This window comes from Porites lutea, chromosome 2 (assembly GCF_958299795.1).
Source record: "Porites lutea chromosome 2, jaPorLute2.1, whole genome shotgun sequence".
In the NCBI taxonomy this organism is placed as follows: domain Eukaryota; kingdom Metazoa; phylum Cnidaria; class Anthozoa; order Scleractinia; family Poritidae; genus Porites; species Porites lutea.
The window spans coordinates 52,194,897-52,221,400 of NC_133202.1; the positions used below are offsets into that span (position 1 = coordinate 52,194,897).

Sequence of the window (26,504 nt, forward strand, 5' to 3'; positions counted from 1 at the left end):
TAAAACCAATTTATAACAAGTTTATTGCATTCAAAATAATGCTATCCTACATTTTTGGACCATCTAAGTAACCTGTATAAAGTATCAATGTTTGAGACGTCATTTTCCCTTGCTGATTGTCTTTTTAGAATCACGCGATGTCTACCTACCACTGCCCAACTCAGAAAAAAACGCATTACCACAGACAACGCCGGGTAGAAGACACAACGAAAGGACGCTATGCCATAATGAAGAACACCTCCATCCATAGTGAACTATCCTGCTTCGTGGGTTCAGAAAACGGAGGCGCACGAACAAGGATAACAAAAAAGAAAAATAGGGAGTCAGAGCGAGGGAACCCTAGGGGTATCTAAACGCGGAAGGATCGTTCCGGTATACCAGATCCTAGTATACCCTCTGATTGGTTGCTTTAACAATCGATTGTCCCCCTTTTCCGTTTGTTACGCCATGAAAGATATATTCGAGAACCCAAGCTGCCGTACATCGGTTATCTCAATTTTCGGTCTCCAGAATGTTTCTGACCTTTCCCAATATAGGAAGGCAGATGAAAAAAGAAGGCAAAACTTGTGTGACTAGCGTGACAATACTTATGTTTAAAAAATTCCGCCAAATAACACCTTCCTTGAAACAAATCTGTTTGCAAAAGCCCTGATGATGTTAGGTGAGGAACACGACAAAACACTCAAGTTTTGGCCGTGTCACGTTTGTCAAACAAGTTTTGCCGCTTTCGCACAAATCGAGAAATCCGTGTGTAAAGGGGCAGACATGTCTGGAAGCAGAACCAGCAGTAGACAACGCAAAAAATCATATTCATGTAAAAAAATCCGAATTTACAAACATTTTTAACCGGGCTCAGCCTGGCGCCGAGATAATTCTAAAAAATACATGTATTCTGTTTACTCCGCAACAATGTTCAATTTAAACAAATTTACAAAACTAACACACCTTTTCATAAAAACTGCAATTTGCACTTGAACAAACGCTACATATATTCCTGTTCAAAAATCGAGCTTCTTTTCCGAACAATCTAAACACTTAAAAGGTAGTGATATTAGTGATAGTAGTGATAATACTTGCTTCATGGGGAATTTTACATGGAAAGGATGATATTACCTCACTACATGTTCTTTGCATTAAACATGTATTGTAAAGTGCTCTATTGAACATTAATTATGGAATTTAATCTTATCCAAAAAGCAAAACAGAAAACAAACAAATAAGATGACTTCTACCATTTTTTATCACTTCCACAAGGCCCTAATCAAAAAATTACCTCTTGGTATATTTCTAACTTTGTAGCGTTTTACTAAAAATATTTTTTAAATTCCACTCTCGCGAGTCAAGCAAATTACAATGTAAATACAACAATGCAGCCTTACGGGGACGTTATGGCTCATTTGTTGAAATTCAGGTCATGTCAGTTTACAAAATAGATGTGGTTACACAAGCCTTTTACCTTCAACTGAGGTTTTCATAAATTTAACGTGCGATGTAACCACGGAAACGTTCGAAGCAACCACGAAATGCGAGCCTTCAAGATGTTTACCTCACAGCTTCTGTCCCCCACCACAAAACCACAGAACAGCCAACCAGGCGAGGGGCTGTGAGATTTCCCGGGAAAAAGACGCACTGCACGCATTGTAAAGCGCGGGAAACAAACGCACATCGAATGTACCTCGAGAGAAATACCGCTTGTGTAACCATGACTATTTCGACTGAAAATCACTGCGCAACTATTGTTCATTCAATTGCAGCTATTAATGCTTTCCATAACTATATACTCTCAGCTATCTTTGTTATTCCATTGCGTCTTGTGCTGTGCACGGCCAAATCCTTCGTCGTAATTTCCCTTCATTTTGAACAGCTGTTTAAAGTGAGGTTTGCAATAAAGTTTTCCTTGCAGAGCAGCATAATTTCCAAGTCTGTAACAAAGAAAATCAAAAATTACCCCATTAAACTTTTAACGAATGTAGCAAAAGAGGCTGATGTCCCCTCCCCTCCTCATAGGCCACTTTTGCGCCATGCGGAGGCTGAAGAGAGATGAAAGGAGAGCTTGCGGGAGATGTCACCGAGAGCAAAAGTAGAAGAGAGGGTCTCGTATTTCCTATCATCTTATGGTGCGTTCGACTGAGCTTATTCTAGAATAAGAAATGCATAGAATTAACTCTAACAATCACTTGTTTAGGTTTTCTTGGCGGGTAAAATTCAGAAATATGGTGGGAAATGCTACATCCCAACGTTCCAAAAATTTGAAGAGATTTGAGACAAGTTTATACGTATTCTCTTATTCTGGAATACGATCAATCATTCGAACGCGACCTTACTATCCATTGCGCATAAAGTGCGCCTATTTTAATAGTAAATTAATTCTACTGGACAAGATGGGGAGTAAGTTAGCAAATCACATGGCAAAATTCGTGATAATATGCTAGCAGCGTAATTCCTTTCAGTGTTTACTCGTGGAGAACCTTGTAAAGGAGAGAGGGAGGACTGATAACTCAAGACATGTAGGTTAACTAAAACACTACTAAAATATAATGAATAAACAAATTCCAAAAAAAAAAAATAACAGTTAACATCGTAATAATAAAAATACTAAGATCGTTCAACAAAAGAAAGCATCAAGTCTTGCTTAAACTCTTGATAACACAGAACATTAAGGCATGCAAATAAAAGCTAGCACACATAACAATGAATACACATACAAACAAACAACCAGAGAAAACAGCCAACAATTCCTGACGATACCAGTGATTTCCCTTGGAAATGACGTCTGAGTAAGACGCGTCACAACCCAGATCTGGGTAGTGCCTATGATTGGTTGAAGTACATTTCCCACGCGCGACGACCAATCAGAAAGCACTTCCCAGGTCTGGGTAGTGACGCATCATTAGTATGGAACTCGTTTCTCAGACGTCTGTGCTCGTTTCTCAGACGTCATTTCGCGGGGAAACTAGTGGTGGCGTCGCAAAAAGTCGACTGTTTCCTAAACTCATTAATCTATCAAAGGCTGCATAGGCAAATTCCAGATCATTCATGATTCCCACATTCTTCGTACAACAGATTGAGACAACATCGTCAAGTTACTGAGATCCTCCTATATTGTCCCTATATTGCTCCTATATTGTTTGTTCCTGCCTGTCTCACCTTTAGTCAAAGCGTTGGAAGTTTGACACTCTAGCTTCTAAACAAAAGTAACATGTTAGTTTCAGAACCAAACATGTTGATGTCTTGTGATCGGCGAACATGAGATGACACCAAAATGATGAGCTGAACAGTGAGGTGTTGATCAAGCAGGAACAAACACGAACGACACAATGCTATTATTTCTCTCTCTTTTTTTTTCCTTTTTTAACGCAACTGAGTAATCTGACTTAAGTTTCGTTCCTTAATCTTTTTCTGTCAACTCTTCTTTTACCAGTATATTTTTTTAAAAAAACATTATATGTTTTTATCACATTCGTAATACTACATGTAATTTGCAAAATTTCAAATTCACAGGTGCATTGAATGTTTCTTAAACACTTAATCTGACAATTATTATTTATTACCCAGAAGAATGATTATTATTAATATTTAGAAGATTTTTGGGCCTGAAATCAGATCGTAAAAGGTTGATATTGCCTGTTATAGATGCATATAAGTTATTGACACCGGTTCCTTGAAAGGTCGTCAGTGCTTCTGTGCATGCAAGCTGTTTACGTCATAACTTGATGAAATTATATTTTCTGTTCCACGCCCCTATGTATATTTCCTATGTAATCAACTGTTACCTCTGTATGATTTCCACGTAAATAAAACTTGACTGTATAAACATGAAATTTACATTGCTTCAAAGATTAGGTCAGCTGGTTTAGTAAATCAAAGGTTAAGCAACAAAAGAAGAAAATCTCACTTAGATTTTTAAAAGAAACATTATAGTGATTTCTAGATAGACTGGATATGCAGAAACTTCTCAAAAAATTATAAGAGTATTACAATGATTCTAGAGGGTTTATTTTACTGGTCCCAGAGTTTAAGTATGGGTTATTAAAAGACCACGACACCTATTTATTTACATGGGTGTCAACAACAGTGAAAGAAAAACCTGAACTTCTGCTATGGAAACCATGTGCAAATTATGAAAAAACAGAATGCAGGAGGTGAAAAACTGAACAAACGAAGCAACAACTAAGCACTATGTGATTGAGTAAAAGATCAAACTACATGACTGAACATTTGTATGTACATGTTTAGTCACTCTTTCATTAACTTTTCCATTTCTGTATACCCTTCAAGCCCCTGATATCCACACACAAATTCTTGAGACTGATCTCCATATATTACTTGAGAGAATGTTTGAAAAAAGGTCAAAGTACTTTCCCTTTGGTGATCAATTTATTATTTCTCATACACTTTTCTATTGATGATGTAGTGATATTGTTAGGAGAAATTGTTATTGTTGGTTGCTTTTTGGACTCGAAGGGTTGACAGCTGTACCAACTTAGCACGTGCCCATCAAACCATACTAAACGTACTTTGTACTTAAACTGTAACAACCAGTAACATCTAATTACAGAATCATGGGTTATGGGTTCAAATAAGAACAGTGCAAAGGGGTTTTAATTTTACCTCTCTCAAACATGCCAAGGGATCTCCCTAATCCCGTTCTTACTATAAGGTAAAGCCTGTGTCAAGTTCACCCCACATTAAATGGATAATAGCCCTTAATGACCCTTCCCCTATTTTCCATAAAAAAAAATGATCTGACATCTCTCTGAAGGGGATGCCAGAGAAGGTCCTGTGGCAGTCCACTCAAAACAGGTTTCAGTGACTGTACTCGTACAGTACTGCTCAAAACTAACTTACCACCCCCTTACTAGGCACGAATCGTGTTGTATACTACAAGATTATTGTCGTGTGCTACATGATTCCTGTAGTAGCATTGGACGAGAATCTCGCTATAATTCTCCTGGCCCTCTTAGAGGGATTTGACTCTAGTTTACATGTACATACACTGTACATGTGGAGTTTATTTACAGACGAAATTTTCAATCATCTGAGCAGCTGGAATATGAGTTTTTATACCTTTTTTATGTAACATCCACGAACTCAACAGCAGCTTTTCATGATAAAGTACAATAAGAAATACCTACGTGTAAATTACAAGATCATTGCCAACACTACAATAAATCTTCTGAAGCAAAGCAATAACTAAGATACCTAAATCACTCTCATGAAAGATGCACTGTTTTGAAAGATACATGTAGTTTGTAACAAAAGGGTTGTGGCATCAGCTACCTCGAGACTAAGTTGGTATATGTAAGCATACATGTCTGCATGGTGTAGCAGATGCATTAGACTATGAGCAGTCTCCCTTTTTTGTTGGTCAGTCAAGCGAAATATGCAAGCCAAGAAAATGACCACGCGCATGATTGGCGCCTCGTTTCTCGAGTGTCCCAGCTTCGCCGCTTGACCCTCAGGTGTGCGTGCACTCCCCTCACTAAATCTGAAGAAAAAGAGACTGCTTGCAGTCTACAGATGCATAGGCAATAAGAAATTTGTTTGTACATACATGTCTATGGTTAATCATAAGCTTAACCTTTGTTAGAAAAAAATAACAATTATAGAAAATCTGACAAACCTCAAAGTAGACTTGCACTCCGCGCACTTAAAGCAGGTCTTGTGGAACACCTTCTTGTCAGCAGAAAGTCTCTCCATTGGATAAACAGTCTTGCTACAAGAATCGCATTTCTCTTGCTGTGGAGCTCCCCAGCGGCGAACTCTCTGTTTACATGATGTCAACATAACCATTAATAAAACTAAAATATTACGGCTGTTACAGTTTTAACAAAAAAGTACTACTTTGGAACAATGTAATGTGATATATCTAACAGGTGAGAGGCCCACTACCTGGTTATAAATTTTCCTTAGTTTGGATCTCTAGCAACTGCAGTGTAACAAGCTCCTGCCTTATGAAAAAACAGTGGTCTAAGGTCAACTTTTTTCAAAAACAACTTTAGGTTACCAAAACGTATTGCCTCTAGACATCAAAATATTGGTCAACAGCAAAAAAAGCAATGACTTTGCGCAATATTACAGTCCTGTAGATGAAAGGTTTAAAGAATTTTTGGGATGCATATGACATCTCCAGGAGGAAAATGGCAGGTAAATTACATTTTACGCAAAACTAATTGTTAACCACAAGACAATTAACAATAACAATATGTATTGAAACTGCTTGGAAATCTTGTGGCAACCTCAAAATGTTTTCTTGACTCTTCAATCACTTTGCAAAGAAACAAGAGTTGGTTTTCCCTCAAGCAGGCCCAGTAAAAAGGTGCAATAAAAAGAAGAAATAATACAGCATTTCAGGGTAAAATGTGTGATAAGAAAGGTCCATCTTGGTCTTTTACGTAATCTGATTGGCTGCCATCTTGGACTAAGACCTATTCAACGGCCGCTCAATCATCATGAACAATCAAAGGTTTCAAATGCCTAGTATAAGGCTTGATGAGTAGTAAATAACCCCAAAATAGCATTAACCTTGCAAAAATATTTTTAGTCAAAGGTTAGAAATCATTGTTAACTTTACTTGAATTAGGCGACTTTCCTCAAATTCTGCTCAATTTTCTCAAAATTTTCTGCCTTTTCCCTGACCATGAAAAAAATTGCTTTTCTGTGACTTTACCCTGAATGGGAAACCGTGCATTCACCTAATTAGGTGAATGCACGGTAGAGTCACCAGGGCTGCCATGTCACTGCTAAAGCAGTGAAGAGAGTTGTAGCTAACCACAAACACACCAGAAATAATTCTACAATAACAAACTCCAAGAATTACATACCCTACATGTATTTAACCTTTTAAGCCCAAAGATCCACATACAAATTCTCCAGACTGATGTCCATACATTTCTTTTAAGAATAGTTGGGAGAATTCAGTTTAAGATCAAAGCATTCGCCGCCTTGGTTATCAATTTAATAATTCTCATAACTTTTACTCTTGATGATCTACTGACATTATTACGAGAAAATTGATGTTGGTCACTCTTGGAACCTCAAGGGTTAACCTTGATAACAAAATACCATATAGCAAATTAATGATAAAAATTAAGCTATAAAAAAATTGCCCTTGCTTAAAGACATGTTTTAGGCAAATAAGGCAAACTATAATTTCCTCATTGATGAGATTTCCGATTCAAAGCAAAGATCACCAAGGGAGCAATGAACCCACTCCTACCTCATTGTCACCACCAGATTCTCTATCACTCACTGACTCCTTCAGAATATTAACTCGGCATTAGTACGTTTAAGAAGCTTAATTTAGGATCAGCTTTAATTAGTAATTAGCTCATTAAGATAAATAGAGATATTAATACATTACTGCATGTCTAGCAATCTGCTCACAAGGGAGAGTTAGGCGAGAGTTAGTTGTTGACAGTTGACTGTTGGCAAGACTGGGTCATTAGAAAACTTGCACTCACTCACTTACAATGTAGTTCAGAGCACGTGCTGCCAAGCTATTTTGACATTTACAGTACAACGTCAAGAGCATTAAAATAAAGCATAACTAAAAGACCTTCAGCATGTTAGCATAAATTATGCATGAAGCATTATTAGCACATATTGGTGCATTATGCAAGTAGTATTAGATGCATTAATTACCCAAAATTAACATCAGTCTGAAATGCAATCCAACCATGGGAACATTTCACACTAAAAATTTCTTGCTTCACAAGCGAGTTCTTTGAATATCAATGCAACTGTAATAAAAATGATGACTTACAGGGGAGGAGGTGGGTGTATTTGACATGTCCTTCTCCTTCCCACCGAGCGTGTTTAGGGTATCTTTCGTATTCCGAGGACGGTGAGCATTGCTGTCTCCATGGTTACTACCTTTTGATTTGACACTATCTGTTTCATCCAGTTTTCCTTCTTGTGAGGATTTTCTAACCTGAAGAGAAACAATAAAGATGGTTTTGCTGGAAAAAAGGAAGAATATTAGAAAACTTAGCCCACCTTCAGCTTGCAGTGTACAATCTCCATGAAGAAACGCTCACTGACCCTTTCTTTGTTATGTCAAAGTAGCAGGTTAATAAGCCTCTGGATTGCATTCACACTTCACCATCTTCACGTTGCCTATAATTCACCTCCTCTAACCCCAAAATTTTGTATCACCATTGCTTCCAATATTACAATCATCCCAAGAGAAGCTGAAGACAATTCTCATGCAACATTTTGGAGGGTACATGTGGTATATTATGAGCAATGTGACAATGATGAATAATTTATTTCTACATAGACTTTTTTAACATGGAATTTTGAGTCACCCAGGACACGATGACCAACCAAATTCACTTCATACTTAGCTCGGTCATGTATCGTTTCTGGACGGTCAAATTTCTAAGATAAAAAACTCTTAAAACAAGGGCCCATGAACCAAAACAGGCATTATATATTTCCAAAGAGGGCTTCTGATATTTCACAGGGTCCCTTCTCCTTAGGGCCTCTTCCCATGAGCCCGGCCCGCTTACCGGGACCAATTTCACCTTGGGTTCATATGAGAAATTTCAGAAGCGTTTACGAGATGAGAATGCCGAAGACGAGTTGTGGCGCGAAATTCGAGAAACAAAGCAAACATGGCGAAACACAAAGTTATAACTTTCGCGCCTATTATCGCTTTGGCAACTCTGAAAGCTGTATCACTGTTATCAAATGGGATGCTTATGATGAAGAAAATACAGCGTCAAAGCAAGACAATGCAGAATTCATTCGAAGAACTCATCCCGGTAACAGGGCTGAACTGTTCAAATGGCCGCATTTCCAGCCCGCTTGCCAAGATCCCTGTTGGAAAAACCAAGATCTCGGCAACCGAGCCAGCCCGCCCTCTCATATGAACACATCCAAGATTTTACAAAGGATTTAGAGGTAAGGTGAGATCTCGGAAACCGGGCCAGCTTATGTGACGAGGCCCTTAGAACATTTTCAAAAAGGAAGGAGATGGGGTTTTTTGTGGACAAATTACTTACCCAGGGGAAGTTGCATCGTGACGATTCTCGAAAAATGTTAAGGTTATTTGTGAAAACCAAATTCAAAGAAACCAACACAGACATAAAACCAATTTATAACAAGTTTATTGCATTCAAAATAATGCTATCCTACATTTTTGGACCATCTAAGTAACCTGTATAAAGTATCAATGTTTGAGACGTCATTTTCCCTTGCTGATTGTCTTTTTAGAATCACGCGATGTCTACCTACCACTGCCCAACTCAGAAAAAAACGCATTACCACAGACAACGCCGGGTAGAAGACACAACGAAAGGACGCTATGCCATAATGAAGAACACCTCCATCCATAGTGAACTATCCTGCTTCGTGGGTTCAGAAAACGGAGGCGCACGAACAAGGATAACAAAAAAGAAAAATAGGGAGTCAGAGCGAGGGAACCCTAGGGGTATCTAAACGCGGAAGGATCGTTCCGGTATACCAGATCCTAGTATACCCTCTGATTGGTTGCTTTAACAATCGATTGTCCCCCTTTTCCGTTTGTTACGCCATGAAAGATATATTCGAGAACCCAAGCTGCCGTACATCGGTTATCTCAATTTTCGGTCTCCAGAATGTTTCTGACCTTTCCCAATATAGGAAGGCAGATGAAAAAAGAAGGCAAAACTTGTGTGACTAGCGTGACAATACTTATGTTTAAAAAATTCCGCCAAATAACACCTTCCTTGAAACAAATCTGTTTGCAAAAGCCCTGATGATGTTAGGTGAGGAACACGACAAAACACTCAAGTTTTGGCCGTGTCACGTTTGTCAAACAAGTTTTGCCGCTTTCGCACAAATCGAGAAATCCGTGTGTAAAGGGGCAGACATGTCTGGAAGCAGAACCAGCAGTAGACAACGCAAAAAATCATATTCATGTAAAAAAATCCGAATTTACAAACATTTTTAACCGGGCTCAGCCTGGCGCCGAGATAATTCTAAAAAATACATGTATTCTGTTTACTCCGCAACAATGTTCAATTTAAACAAATTTACAAAACTAACACACCTTTTCATAAAAACTGCAATTTGCACTTGAACAAACGCTACATATATTCCTGTTCAAAAATCGAGCTTCTTTTCCGAACAATCTAAACACTTAAAAGGTAGTGATATTAGTGATAGTAGTGATAATACTTGCTTCATGGGGAATTTTACATGGAAAGGATGATATTACCTCACTACATGTTCTTTGCATTAAACATGTATTGTAAAGTGCTCTATTGAACATTAATTATGGAATTTAATCTTATCCAAAAAGCAAAACAGAAAACAAACAAATAAGATGACTTCTACCATTTTTTATCACTTCCACAAGGCCCTAATCAAAAAATTACCTCTTGGTATATTTCTAACTTTGTAGCGTTTTACTAAAAATATTTTTTAAATTCCACTCTCGCGAGTCAAGCAAATTACAATGTAAATACAACAATGCAGCCTTACGGGGACGTTATGGCTCATTTGTTGAAATTCAGGTCATGTCAGTTTACAAAATAGATGTGGTTACACAAGCCTTTTACCTTCAACTGAGGTTTTCATAAATTTAACGTGCGATGTAACCACGGAAACGTTCGAAGCAACCACGAAATGCGAGCCTTCAAGATGTTTACCTCACAGCTTCTGTCCCCCACCACAAAACCACAGAACAGCCAACCAGGCGAGGGGCTGTGAGATTTCCCGGGAAAAAGACGCACTGCACGCATTGTAAAGCGCGGGAAACAAACGCACATCGAATGTACCTCGAGAGAAATACCGCTTGTGTAACCATGACTATTTCGACTGAAAATCACTGCGCAACTATTGTTCATTCAATTGCAGCTATTAATGCTTTCCATAACTATATACTCTCAGCTATCTTTGTTATTCCATTGCGTCTTGTGCTGTGCACGGCCAAATCCTTCGTCGTAATTTCCCTTCATTTTGAACAGCTGTTTAAAGTGAGGTTTGCAATAAAGTTTTCCTTGCAGAGCAGCATAATTTCCAAGTCTGTAACAAAGAAAATCAAAAATTACCCCATTAAACTTTTAACGAATGTAGCAAAAGAGGCTGATGTCCCCTCCCCTCCTCATAGGCCACTTTTGCGCCATGCGGAGGCTGAAGAGAGATGAAAGGAGAGCTTGCGGGAGATGTCACCGAGAGCAAAAGTAGAAGAGAGGGTCTCGTATTTCCTATCATCTTATGGTGCGTTCGACTGAGCTTATTCTAGAATAAGAAATGCATAGAATTAACTCTAACAATCACTTGTTTAGGTTTTCTTGGCGGGTAAAATTCAGAAATATGGTGGGAAATGCTACATCCCAACGTTCCAAAAATTTGAAGAGATTTGAGACAAGTTTATACGTATTCTCTTATTCTGGAATACGATCAATCATTCGAACGCGACCTTACTATCCATTGCGCATAAAGTGCGCCTATTTTAATAGTAAATTAATTCTACTGGACAAGATGGGGAGTAAGTTAGCAAATCACATGGCAAAATTCGTGATAATATGCTAGCAGCGTAATTCCTTTCAGTGTTTACTCGTGGAGAACCTTGTAAAGGAGAGAGGGAGGACTGATAACTCAAGACATGTAGGTTAACTAAAACACTACTAAAATATAATGAATAAACAAATTCCAAAAAAAAAAAATAACAGTTAACATCGTAATAATAAAAATACTAAGATCGTTCAACAAAAGAAAGCATCAAGTCTTGCTTAAACTCTTGATAACACAGAACATTAAGGCATGCAAATAAAAGCTAGCACACATAACAATGAATACACATACAAACAAACAACCAGAGAAAACAGCCAACAATTCCTGACGATACCAGTGATTTCCCTTGGAAATGACGTCTGAGTAAGACGCGTCACAACCCAGATCTGGGTAGTGCCTATGATTGGTTGAAGTACATTTCCCACGCGCGACGACCAATCAGAAAGCACTTCCCAGGTCTGGGTAGTGACGCATCATTAGTATGGAACTCGTTTCTCAGACGTCTGTGCTCGTTTCTCAGACGTCATTTCGCGGGGAAACTAGTGGTGGCGTCGCAAAAAGTCGACTGTTTCCTAAACTCATTAATCTATCAAAGGCTGCATAGGCAAATTCCAGATCATTCATGATTCCCACATTCTTCGTACAACAGATTGAGACAACATCGTCAAGTTACTGAGATCCTCCTATATTGTCCCTATATTGCTCCTATATTGTTTGTTCCTGCCTGTCTCACCTTTAGTCAAAGCGTTGGAAGTTTGACACTCTAGCTTCTAAACAAAAGTAACATGTTAGTTTCAGAACCAAACATGTTGATGTCTTGTGATCGGCGAACATGAGATGACACCAAAATGATGAGCTGAACAGTGAGGTGTTGATCAAGCAGGAACAAACACGAACGACACAATGCTATTATTTCTCTCTCTTTTTTTTTCCTTTTTTAACGCAACTGAGTAATCTGACTTAAGTTTCGTTCCTTAATCTTTTTCTGTCAACTCTTCTTTTACCAGTATATTTTTTTAAAAAAACATTATATGTTTTTATCACATTCGTAATACTACATGTAATTTGCAAAATTTCAAATTCACAGGTGCATTGAATGTTTCTTAAACACTTAATCTGACAATTATTATTTATTACCCAGAAGAATGATTATTATTAATATTTAGAAGATTTTTGGGCCTGAAATCAGATCGTAAAAGGTTGATATTGCCTGTTATAGATGCATATAAGTTATTGACACCGGTTCCTTGAAAGGTCGTCAGTGCTTCTGTGCATGCAAGCTGTTTACGTCATAACTTGATGAAATTATATTTTCTGTTCCACGCCCCTATGTATATTTCCTATGTAATCAACTGTTACCTCTGTATGATTTCCACGTAAATAAAACTTGACTGTATAAACATGAAATTTACATTGCTTCAAAGATTAGGTCAGCTGGTTTAGTAAATCAAAGGTTAAGCAACAAAAGAAGAAAATCTCACTTAGATTTTTAAAAGAAACATTATAGTGATTTCTAGATAGACTGGATATGCAGAAACTTCTCAAAAAATTATAAGAGTATTACAATGATTCTAGAGGGTTTATTTTACTGGTCCCAGAGTTTAAGTATGGGTTATTAAAAGACCACGACACCTATTTATTTACATGGGTGTCAACAACAGTGAAAGAAAAACCTGAACTTCTGCTATGGAAACCATGTGCAAATTATGAAAAAACAGAATGCAGGAGGTGAAAAACTGAACAAACGAAGCAACAACTAAGCACTATGTGATTGAGTAAAAGATCAAACTACATGACTGAACATTTGTATGTACATGTTTAGTCACTCTTTCATTAACTTTTCCATTTCTGTATACCCTTCAAGCCCCTGATATCCACACACAAATTCTTGAGACTGATCTCCATATATTACTTGAGAGAATGTTTGAAAAAAGGTCAAAGTACTTTCCCTTTGGTGATCAATTTATTATTTCTCATACACTTTTCTATTGATGATGTAGTGATATTGTTAGGAGAAATTGTTATTGTTGGTTGCTTTTTGGACTCGAAGGGTTGACAGCTGTACCAACTTAGCACGTGCCCATCAAACCATACTAAACGTACTTTGTACTTAAACTGTAACAACCAGTAACATCTAATTACAGAATCATGGGTTATGGGTTCAAATAAGAACAGTGCAAAGGGGTTTTAATTTTACCTCTCTCAAACATGCCAAGGGATCTCCCTAATCCCGTTCTTACTATAAGGTAAAGCCTGTGTCAAGTTCACCCCACATTAAATGGATAATAGCCCTTAATGACCCTTCCCCTATTTTCCATAAAAAAAAAATGATCTGACATCTCTCTGAAGGGGATGCCAGAGAAGGTCCTGTGGCAGTCCACTCAAAACAGGTTTCAGTGACTGTACTCGTACAGTACTGCTCAAAACTAACTTACCACCCCCTTACTAGGCACGAATCGTGTTGTATACTACAAGATTATTGTCGTGTGCTACATGATTCCTGTAGTAGCATTGGACGAGAATCTCGCTATAATTCTCCTGGCCCTCTTAGAGGGATTTGACTCTAGTTTACATGTACATACACTGTACATGTGGAGTTTATTTACAGACGAAATTTTCAATCATCTGAGCAGCTGGAATATGAGTTTTTATACCTTTTTTATGTAACATCCACGAACTCAACAGCAGCTTTTCATGATAAAGTACAATAAGAAATACCTACGTGTAAATTACAAGATCATTGCCAACACTACAATAAATCTTCTGAAGCAAAGCAATAACTAAGATACCTAAATCACTCTCATGAAAGATGCACTGTTTTGAAAGATACATGTAGTTTGTAACAAAAGGGTTGTGGCATCAGCTACCTCGAGACTAAGTTGGTATATGTAAGCATACATGTCTGCATGGTGTAGCAGATGCATTAGACTATGAGCAGTCTCCCTTTTTTGTTGGTCAGTCAAGCGAAATATGCAAGCCAAGAAAATGACCACGCGCATGATTGGCGCCTCGTTTCTCGAGTGTCCCAGCTTCGCCGCTTGACCCTCAGGTGTGCGTGCACTCCCCTCACTAAATCTGAAGAAAAAGAGACTGCTTGCAGTCTACAGATGCATAGGCAATAAGAAATTTGTTTGTACATACATGTCTATGGTTAATCATAAGCTTAACCTTTGTTAGAAAAAAATAACAATTATAGAAAATCTGACAAACCTCAAAGTAGACTTGCACTCCGCGCACTTAAAGCAGGTCTTGTGGAACACCTTCTTGTCAGCAGAAAGTCTCTCCATTGGATAAACAGTCTTGCTACAAGAATCGCATTTCTCTTGCTGTGGAGCTCCCCAGCGGCGAACTCTCTGTTTACATGATGTCAACATAACCATTAATAAAACTAAAATATTACGGCTGTTACAGTTTTAACAAAAAAGTACTACTTTGGAACAATGTAATGTGATATATCTAACAGGTGAGAGGCCCACTACCTGGTTATAAATTTTCCTTAGTTTGGATCTCTAGCAACTGCAGTGTAACAAGCTCCTGCCTTATGAAAAAACAGTGGTCTAAGGTCAACTTTTTTCAAAAACAACTTTAGGTTACCAAAACGTATTGCCTCTAGACATCAAAATATTGGTCAACAGCAAAAAAAGCAATGACTTTGCGCAATATTACAGTCCTGTAGATGAAAGGTTTAAAGAATTTTTGGGATGCATATGACATCTCCAGGAGGAAAATGGCAGGTAAATTACATTTTACACAAAACTAATTGTTAACCACAAGACAATTAACAATAACAATATGTATTGAAACTGCTTGGAAATCTTGTGGCAACCTCAAAATGTTTTCTTGACTCTTCAATCACTTTGCAAAGAAACAAGAGTTGGTTTTCCCTCAAGCAGGCCCAGTAAAAAGGTGCAATAAAAAGAAGAAATAATACAGCATTTCAGGGTAAAATGTGTGATAAGAAAGGTCCATCTTGGTCTTTTACGTAATCTGATTGGCTGCCATCTTGGACTAAGACCTATTCAACGGCCGCTCAATCATCATGAACAATCAAAGGTTTCAAATGCCTAGTATAAGGCTTGATGAGTAGTAAATAACCCCAAAATAGCATTAACCTTGCAAAAATATTTTTAGTCAAAGGTTAGAAATCATTGTTAACTTTACTTGAATTAGGCGACTTTCCTCAAATTCTGCTCAATTTTCTCAAAATTTTCTGCCTTTTCCCTGACCATGAAAAAAATTGCTTTTCTGTGACTTTACCCTGAATGGGAAACCGTGCATTCACCTAATTAGGTGAATGCACGGTAGAGTCACCAGGGCTGCCATGTCACTGCTAAAGCAGTGAAGAGAGTTGTAGCTAACCACAAACACACCAGAAATAATTCTACAATAACAAACTCCAAGAATTACATACCCTACATGTATTTAACCTTTTAAGCCCAAAGATCCACATACAAATTCTCCAGACTGATGTCCATACATTTCTTTTAAGAATAGTTGGGAGAATTCAGTTTAAGATCAAAGCATTCGCCGCCTTGGTTATCAATTTAATAATTCTCATAACTTTTACTCTTGATGATCTACTGACATTATTACGAGAAAATTGATGTTGGTCACTCTTGGAACCTCAAGGGTTAACCTTGATAACAAAATACCATATAGCAAATTAATGATAAAAATTAAGCTATAAAAAAATTGCCCTTGCTTAAAGACATGTTTTAGGCAAATAAGGCAAACTATAATTTCCTCATTGATGAGATTTCCGATTCAAAGCAAAGATCACCAAGGGAGCAATGAACCCACTCCTACCTCATTGTCACCACCAGATTCTCTATCACTCACTGACTCCTTCAGAATATTAACTCGGCATTAGTACGTTTAAGAAGCTTAATTTAGGATCAGCTTTAATTAGTAATTAGCTCATTAAGATAAATAGAGATATTAATACATTACTGCATGTCTAGCAATCTGCTCACAAGGGAGAGTTAGGCGAGAGTTAGTTGTTGACAGTTGACTGTTGGCAAGACTGGGTCATTAGAAAACTTGCACTCACTCACTTACAATGTAGTTCAGAGCACGTGCTGCCAAGCTATTTTGACATTTACAGTACAACGTCAAGAGCATTAAAATAAAGCATAACTAAAAGACCTTCAGCATGTTAGCATAAATTATGCATGAAGCATTATTAGCACATATTGGTGCATTATGCAAGTAGTATTAGATGCATTAATTACCCAAAATTAACATCAGTCTGAAATGCAATCCAACCATGGGAACATTTCACACTAAAAATTTCTTGCTTCACAAGCGAGTTCTTTGAATATCAATGCAACTGTAATAAAAATGATGACTTACAGGGGAGGAGGTGGGTGTATTTGACATGTCCTTCTCCTTCCCACCGAGCGTGTTTAGGGTATCTTTCGTATTCCGAGGACGGTGAGCATTGCTGTCTCCATGGTTACTACCTTTTGATTTGACACTATCTGTTTCATCCAGTTTTCCTTCTTGTGAGGATTTTCTAACCTGAAGAGAAACAATAAAGATGGTTTTGCTGGAAAAAAGGAAGAATATTAGAAAACTTAGCCCACCTTCAGCTTGCAGTGTACAATCTCCATGAAGAAACGCTCACTGACCCTTTCTTTGTTATGTCAAAGTAGCAGGTTAATAAGCCTCTGGATTGCATTCACACTTCACCATCTTCACGTTGCCTATAATTCACCTCCTCTAACCCCAAAATTTTGTATCACCATTGCTTCCAATATTACAATCATCCCAAGAGAAGCTGAAGACAATTCTCATGCAACATTTTGGAGGGTACATGTGGTATATTATGAGCAATGTGACAATGATGAATAATTTATTTCTACATAGACTTTTTTAACATGGAATTTTGAGTCACCCAGGACACGATGACCAACCAAATTCACTTCATACTTAGCTCGGTCATGTATCGTTTCTGGACGGTCAAATTTCTAAGATAAAAAACTCTTAAAACAAGGGCCCATGAACCAAAACAGGCATTATATATTTCCAAAGAGGGCTTCTGATATTTCACAGGGTCCCAGAGCTGAGAAATTCAGGTAAATCCACGAACTCCCACAAAATTTGCTACAAATCTTATCAGAAACCCTGAAAAAAGTTGTTGCTTAACTAATAAAAGTATAATATTATTTTGTGACCAGAAATGCGTAAACCCCAATGTCTGTTTCTACGGTTCTAGTTGCATTTCACCCAGGATTTCAGATCAAAGTTCCACATTTTTGCTCTGTCAAGTCTTGTTTCCGACTGGTCAAAGTATTGGGAAAAAATTTACTAATCCTTGTGAAATTTTTTATTTGTATTCTTATGAAAAAGGAAAAAAATCCACGATTTAAGGTGAGTATCTGGCTGTTTGTCAAAGAATAAGGGTGTGCATGACTGGTGAACATAACAGGTGAGCAAAGTTTTAGGCCAGGCATTGTCCATTGACCAGCTGTTATTTTAATCCCTGACAGCAGAGACAAAACATACCTGTGTGTGGTTTTCAATGCTTTCCTCGTCTGATGGTTTGTTATTTCTCTGATTATCATTCTGATCTTCAGTCTGCCTTGACCTTCTTACATGCGAAGTGCTGTTTATGTTCTCATCACTCCCTTTCTCCTCAAACCTTGACTTAACAGTTGCTGTGTAGTTTGACTTCTCCTCAGTAGGAGTCTTCCTTGTTCCAGACGACCGATCCTCTTCTGAAGTAGATCCTTGCTTTATCAAAACGTCCTTCCCAGATTCTTCTTTACTACTGCTTCTTCGTCTTTCAGCTCGTTCCCTTCTCTCCTGTCTTTTTGCTGCTAGTGTATCTTCCTCTTTCTTGTCATCAGTAGCAATTACTTCCTTCTTCTTCTCATCAACAGAGTTTGCAGCTCTTGCAGCCCTACGTACTGCTCTTCTCTCATTAATTGCTGACTGCACCTCTTCAAGCTTGCTATCACTGGATGTTTTTTGTCCTTCATCCGTGGCTAGCTTATCTTCTGTTTTACTGCCACGTCGTGCCCTTCTCTCAGCTCTCTTGGCAGCTAATGATGATCGACTGCAAGAAGTTCCATCAGCTGAATCTTCATTTGTTTCACTGGCTTTACTCTCTGACATTGAACTTGCACTTTGTTTTCTTCTTTCCCGTCTTGCTGCCCTCCTTGCTGCCAAATCATCGTTCTTTTCCTCATCTTTAGGACTCTCTTTTTGTTCCTCTCTACCTTTATTCTCAAACCGTGCCTTCACAGCTGCAGTGTAAGTTGACTTTTGCAGTTCATCCTCCTGTAATGGTTTCTGTGTTGAGGAATCACTTTTTGGCTCTGCAAAAAGAAACAATAAAGTATGAATTCTTTTGTATTTTGCACATGCTAACGAGGTCAGTTAGGCTAATTATGATACATATAAAAGAATATAAATTATTAGTAGGCCGCCATTATGAAAGAGGTCTATAAATTTACAATAAACGTTAACAATTATAGCAAAAAACAATTACAGATTTTAAGGTCACTCTAAAAGGAACACTTCTGTGTAAGATGTATATATTAGCATCAGTTAAATCCACTGAAACTTTTTTTTTTTAAATCCACTGAAACTTGCTATTCTTCAACTTTCTTGACAATCTTTTGATGCATTAATTTTAATTTTAATGCGTTGAATTTAATGAAGCTCAAGATAATAACACAGTTTTTTGTGTTATCTTGCTTTGCTTATTCAAAATGTTATAAAATGCCAATCCTCAATAATGTCCTGTCTAGGGTACAATTTTTCACAAACATAATAACAGTAATAACAGTAACTTGCCACTATAAGTATAATATACTTATACTGGCAAGTTACTGCAGCTGCAGTTTGGATGCAAGTTCAAACTTTCTGTCTTGCTGTTTGATGTGCACATCAGAGAGCATCTCCAAGCATTTTAATTAGGAGAAGTTTTCAATGTACATAGTATCAATACATGTACATGTAGAGTAACAGTCTTAGATCAGAAAACCTAACCACCATAACAGGTGACAATAGTCTATGTGGTACAAGTACAGTGTACATGTATGTTCAATGACACTTTACAGCATTTACATGTACATGTAAGCAGTATTATCTCACCTTCACTACTCACAGCTTTCTCTGTAGCTTCCTTTTGTTTCTGTCTTAGAGCTCTTCTTGCACGATAATCCATAGGAATCTCCTTATCACCAGCAGTGCTTGCCTCACTAACAGCTGCCTCAGACTTTTCCTCTCTGACAGCTGTCTCAGTTTTTTCTTCTGGCATGACAACATCACTTACTGGTTCACTATACTGCACCATCTCAGTTGCTGCAACTGTAATTTCACTTTCAGTACCCAGTTCATTTTTGGTTTCTTCTTCCACATCTTCCTCTGATTCTGTCCCATGTTTATCACCATTCATTTCATGTTCATCATCACCTTTGTTCTCTGTTGTTACAGACTCTTTTTCCATTTCCTCCCCCTTTTCACTTTCTTCTTTTTCTTCAAAGGCATGCTCTTCACTGGCCTCATGTTTCTCTTCCTCATCTTCATTTGTTTTTGTTTCCTCATCATCTCTTGACTTTGATGATGACTTCTTCCTCTTTTTCTTCTTTCCGTGTTCATCTCCATGCTTCTCTTTCTTACTTTTCTTCCGTCTATGACCATCCTCTTTGTCCCCTGATTCAAACTTAGACCTTCTTGATTTTGCCACTCCGAGTGCTGACACTTCAATGTCATCACCTCGCTCCTTTACAAATTGTTCATTTTGCTTGGCTTCAAATGATGAAACAACATATGATAGCGAACCCTTATCAGGAACTGCTTCTTCTAATCTGGACTTATCACTTGTTTGGACCTCCAAATCCCTGGCCGCCTTTTCCTCGAAAGAGAGCTTGTGTGATTTTGCTCTTCCAGTAATAGCCTCTTCCTCCTCAGAGAGCAATTTTTTTTCAGATGTTTTCGTCTTGGCTGCCTCAGCCACCTTTTCATCAAAGTATTCCTTGTGAGACATCGCTCTTCCTGAAAGATCATCAAGCTGATCACCTTTTGGCTGAGCTGTCTTGACTCTTGATGCTTCTTCTGCAAACTGTTCAAACATCTGTTTATGTGACTTTGCTCTTCCACTTAAGTCAGCTTTTTCTTCCTCTGCAGGTGCAAAACGTCCCCTCTGCTTTCCATTGTCATCTGATCCAAATTTCTCAAAGATTGCCCGTCGAGAAGAAGCCTTCCCACTAAATACATCTTCTTCAAGATGTACCTTTCTAGCAGTCTTCACTTGAGATTCTTCCTCAATCTTTTGCTGGAAAATGTTGCGATGCGCTTTTGCTCTGCCTGAAATATCAACATCTTCAAGAATTTTTCGTTGCATTCTTGGTGATGTCCCTTCACCTTCCGTGGCTATTTTCTCAAATAATTCCTTTTTGCTGCGAGCCTTTCCTGAGATGTCCACCTCTCCATCTTGCTCACCAAAGATCTTCCTTGGCAGGGAAGGAGAAACCTGAGCACTCAGTTTAGCGTGTTGTTCAAAGAGCTGCTTGTGCGACTTAGCTCGGCCAGACAAATCAATTTCTTCATCTTCTACTTTTATCTTTGGTGCTGAAGTTCTTTCTTGCGAGGCAGCAGCTTTCTCAAAGGTATTGCGTCGATTAGTTGTCCCTGAAAACAAGTCCTTTTCTTGCTCTATGAGTTTGGCTCTGGCTGTACGAGTTTCACTGGCTTCTTGAGCTTTCCTCTCAAAAAGGGATTTACTTGAAGCTGCATATCCATGTTCTGGACGTTCCCCAGCTGAAATTTTCCCAACACCCTTCACCCTAGAGGTACAAAACAACCAATAATGTAGTTAGTGTCAAAAATAGAAAATAAATTTATAAAGGCTGTGTAGCTTCAAGCATTTTTTTTTTGGGGGGGGGGGTGGTTGGTGGGGGGGGGTAGGCAAGGAGGACAATTTCTATCAGTGCAATGCATTGTTTTATACATGGAAGCTACATTTTGAAAAATAAGGAGGAGATTCAAATGGCATTAATTTAATGCACCTTGTCTCATGACACTGGCTAGAGTGCTTTTAAATAAATTGAGTTACATATATTATTAGCATGCACAGTGTACATACATGAAATGTACGAAGCAACCTACCTTTGATAACAAGTTGACAAAAACATATTACAATATGCAATGTTTCGTTAGCAAATGTCAAAAAGTACATTAAACCCAATTAACTATTCATTTAAAACATTTCTCCCCTTATGATTGGCTTAACCCATTGATGCCCCACCAGCCAATACTGGCCCTAAAAATTGGGTATAAACACAAAATCCTCGCCTCCTCCTCCTGAGAGTTATTTTTGCTTCAAAGGTGTCAGGAATGATTGACCATCAGATTATGCCTCCTGAGCATATATTTGGTGTTTTTTAGGGGGTAGTAGAAGAAAAATACATGACACCTTACTGAAGAATACTACATTTTCATAGCTAAAAACACAATCATGAGAATACAGCACCCAAGTTGGTTTAATGCTTCTTACATTCCATGCATCACTAGGGCACGCGGAGTAAGTTTTAGATGGGGGGGGGGGGATTATCCTGAGCGCTGAAGGTGTGAAGTTCCTAGGGGGTGCTGGAGCATGCTTCCCTGCAAAATTTTGAAAATCTGAACTTCTAGAATTGCTAGAAATGCACTTAAAATTGATAATCGTAAAAAAAATGGTCATGAATTTATCCGCCGCAAGGCAAAACAAAGCTGTTTTGCATAGAATAAAAGTTTTAGAAAGCGTAAAACAAAACCACAAACAAAACAAGTGAGTTTCTTTTCTAGACTTTTTCTTTTTAATTTTTTATAAAGGACCTTTTAAGGGCAATCACAGCAAAAATCACTTTTACAAATATGTTAGTTTATAGAATTTTTACTTTCAGGTTCAGTTTTCGGGTTCTTTTTGATGAATTTTATCTGGATAATTATTATGTTTTAATGATTATTCTACACGCAGATTTTTATAAAGATATTTTTAGAGCCTATTTGCACTCTAAGTTTACTGACAGTGCAGGGGGTCACCAAAGTATTGTTTTTTGAAAAATTCCATGATGGCTAAACAACAATTTTTTCCTATCACAGGAACCCAGCTAGGGCTGATCAAATTTATGACTGATTTCAAAAACTCATTAAAAATTTATTCATAGAGAAAAAACAAAAAAAATTAATGTTGAATGAATGTCATCTGATAAAGACACAGCTAAACTTTACGTCCAATTTTTTATTCCAAAATAACCCCAAATCTAGATATTACTGCAAGAATGAGTTGATCTATATAAGAGATTTTGAAGCCATTCAAAAAACTCACAGTCGTGTACATGTATTATCATGTTTAAAAACTTGAGGCAAAACACTCCTGCTCGTTTTTGAAACAGTACATCATGCAAAGACATGCCAGCAGGACAACAGCTTGGTTTTATGGCAGTACAGGGTGTGAGAACATTTCAAACGTTTTCACATGCTATTAGTTCACTATTACTTCATTTAATGAAAAAGCATAATAGTAAAGAAGAATATAGACTAAGGAACAATACACAAAAATAATAAAAAATGCCCCACTAGGTGAATTTCAACTCCCCTGCAAAAAAACAAGATACATGTAAAAGCTAGCTCAGGGGTGTTAATGTGAAAGCCAAAGGCTGATTATCTCCTGGATTTGAAAAATTCTTCAACCCCATCTGATAATAATAAATAATTGTTAATTGAAAGGTTCAAGCTAAAAGGCAATGCTCCAGCAGAGCCCAGTGGCCCCTGGCATCTAACTTTTGCTCTCGGACGACCAGAAAATCTTAGACGTTTCATACAAATCATATGCTGGGCACCCTGGATTTCACAAGTTGAGAGCACTGACCTCCCTTTAATTTTTCTTAGAGCACAGCCTTGAGGTTATTAGTTATTCATTAAAGTCACAACAGGTTCTCAAACAGTACAATAAACTTTTGATATAAACAACTGCTCAGCTAATCACCTGAGTCAAGCTAATTAGCATTTTTAACTGTAGAAACAAACCTCATTGTTTCATTTCACAAACACTCCAGTCAGTATTAGCTCTACTACCGTAAATGCACATGTATACAGATCTACTCACATTTTATCTAGTTTAATATTGTGTATGTTGTCACAATCTGACCATTGATTTTGGCTTTTATTATTCTATCAACATGCACTTTCTGGTATATTTTGTACATGTGTGTTATTGAAGAAGAATATATTTTGTTTGAGTCGCGGCTATCATTAACCTTTTACTCTCGAAAGCTTCAATACAACATGTTTGATACTGCAGGGGTAATTAAAAAGGAGAAATTAGAAGCTGCTCACTCTTTAGGCTATATTACATGCTACAGTTCAACATAAATGTAACATTTAACTGCAAACAACTCAAACCGTTTATTTCCTTCTTGCTAACAACTTCCTCGTACAAAATGACTATCGATACTTTTACAAACTGGTGATTACGGACTGGATAAAGTGGTTACGCTCTCTACTGCTCACTTGTTGCCCCTTGTATACAATGGCTGAAGAGCTGGTTTCCATTGCATTTTTTCTATCAGTGTATCCACTCTATTCAATCCCTGTCTTCTTAAGCTTGCCACATTTAATCGGCTTATCAATACATTATAGTTTAGTTTAAAAACAGCATCTGTTGTTCTCCAAGAACATAAGTGATCTTAATTTATTTTTGTTACTTAAAAAAACCCGTCTCTTTAAGTAACATATTCACTATTAACAAGAACCCGAGTGATGCAGTAACATAATTTAAATTCTGTAATGCCTTAAGAAAAATTCTAAGCACGAGTTTGTTACTAGTAAGACAACAGATGCGCTTCCCATAGATGGCAATTAGTATAACAGCCAAAACACATTATTCATAACTTTTTCTTTAAAATTTAAAGTCACTCGGCACAAAGATAACTCATATGGGATTGAATTTCGGGAATGCAATTTAACCTTTGGCTATAATTATCAAATAATTCAGACAGATTTAAGCGTAAAGCTTTTGTTCCTCTTTTTGTTTATAAAAAATAAAAAAAGTGCGACCTTTCTAAACAATTTTAAGCATCTGCATTTTAAATTTAAGCTTAATGTTAGGTCTTGAAGCTGAATCGAGTAGTGGAAATAAACATTTTTCAACCTGACAATTGACACTTTACCAGAGACACGTTTAAAATTCCATGCATTTACTTAATGTAAAATAGAAGAATACAAAGATAAAAGTTGCATTATCCCTTGAAGCTAAAAGATTAATAATAATGATGTTTTCTTAGCATCAGAAGGGTAAAACCAAAATAAGCTTAACTTGACGAAAAAGCTTTAGGCGAAGTCAACAACTCAGCGTGATTCTCAGCCGACGGAATCGCACAAAACAAAGATTATCAATACTTTCTGGAAGGTGTGATCGCATTAGAAAACAATTAAGAGTCATAACAGGGAGCTTGGTTCGATAAACCTCATGAAAATTAAAGTCTGAGCCGCAAAGCGCCGATCAACATATACATGTGGCAGGTCGCCTTATATAAGACCAACTGGTACCACATGACCGGCGAATTGTGTTTATCGAACAGACCATGGACCAGAAGACCTTGCCTGTCAAAAGGCAGCTTGATATTTACAAAGAGTCTCTTCCACGGGAGTTGCAAAGCAAGGAGAAGCCAATACGAACAAATGCGCTTAGATTTTTACAGTTCAACTTTTTCTTACCTTTGGCGGTCTGCTTCGATTTCGGAGTCTTCACTGTCATACGTTCCCTCAGAAGTCGACTCTTCTTCGCTGTCTTCTTCTGAGCCTTCGCTTTCCTCTTCGTCATCATCGTCTTCACCTTCTTCGGAATCAGTCACTTCACCGTTTTCTGTGTCTTGTCTACCACTCATTTCGTTGTCCCTGTTAACAGAACCTCTTTTCTCGGTGGAACTGATTTTTTCGTGCGAGATCATCTCAGCATCACCGTTCACGATTTTAGTAGGCGTTTCGTCGCCGCTCGAAATCTCTTCTCGCTCTTTGCTTAAGTCAGCCATAACTTGACTTTTTCGTCTTGAAATCAAAGAGGAAATACACAAGAGAAAGATTCCGTTGACAATATACACCGCAAAGCAGGGAAAACGTTCGAACTCCCAATGTCACATAGATTATGGAATTTACGCAATCAGCTCATGCGAGCACTTGTGGAGGACAGATAAACAATAGAACAACCAATCACAGTCTTTCCAGTATGACGGGAACCGCCACCGCAGATCTGTCCAAATTTGGTAAATTATTATTCAGGGAATCATCCTAGTCGGGTTTGAAAAAAAATTGTTCATCTACAAGACTAACATTCATTACATGTAACCTATTTATTAAAAAGTACAACTGAATTAACAAAAATAATAAAAAATTGCTCGTGACATCATTAATATCAAAAATTTACATGTTGACAGGTGAAACAGTGGCAGAATTCCAGTACAAATACAGAAGGAAAAAATATTATCAAAATAAACATAATGTATCTCCTTTACGTAATTTAGGGTCATTTAGGTGTTTATATGTTATACATGTAATAATTGTTGCTATTTTCACACGACCTGACAAAACTTAAAGAAAATCACATTTGAGGCAAAAAAATTTCTGCCAGTAATCATTGTTCTAAAATCGTGGATGTCTCGTTGTGCGTACTTACTTGATTTTTAAATTGACGAAAACAGAAACGAATTTTAAGGAGTGTTGATACACTATATATTTAGCAAAAAAGGAATTCCTCTATATTGAAGGGGAGGAATTTGTCCCGTTTCCGCTCTCTATATGACGGAGTCGGCGGATCATGACGGATCGGTTCTAAAAAGCTGTTTATGCCATTCCGTCCTCCCACATCACACGGAAACACCCTTTTCCGTACAACATTCCGCCGTACGTTTCACCCTGCGAACATAACAAGAACTTTGCTATCTGCTTGAATTCTGTCGGCGTTTGAGGTCCCTTACGTCCTGAGATTAATTCAGTCTTACGTAGTTTTT

General features: G+C 37.7%; 1 protein-coding gene across 2 annotated transcripts; it reads right to left on the minus strand.

Annotated features, from left to right (window-relative positions):
* Positions 1 to 25,744, minus strand: LOC140928997 (uncharacterized). Of its 2 annotated transcripts, XM_073378810.1 has the most exons (7): positions 25,216 to 25,744; positions 19,609 to 21,302; positions 18,066 to 18,827; positions 16,312 to 16,346; positions 7,766 to 7,933; positions 5,624 to 5,766; positions 1 to 1,922 (listed from the first exon to the last, which is right to left on the minus strand). In XM_073378810.1, the coding sequence occupies exons 1-7, from the start codon at positions 25,527 to 25,529 to the stop codon at positions 1,784 to 1,786; spliced, it is 3,255 nt and encodes a 1,084-aa protein (XP_073234911.1). In that variant the 5' UTR covers positions 25,530 to 25,744; the 3' UTR covers positions 1 to 1,783. The 2 variants fall into 2 exon arrangements, with proteins under 2 accessions (XP_073234911.1, XP_073234910.1); XM_073378809.1 differs by lacking the exons at positions 1 to 1,922; positions 5,624 to 5,766; positions 7,766 to 7,933; positions 16,312 to 16,346 and adding exons at positions 9,092 to 11,013; positions 14,716 to 14,858; positions 16,858 to 17,025 and having other exon boundaries at positions 18,013 to 18,827; positions 25,216 to 25,740.
* Positions 25,745 to 26,504: the final 760 nt, after the last annotated feature.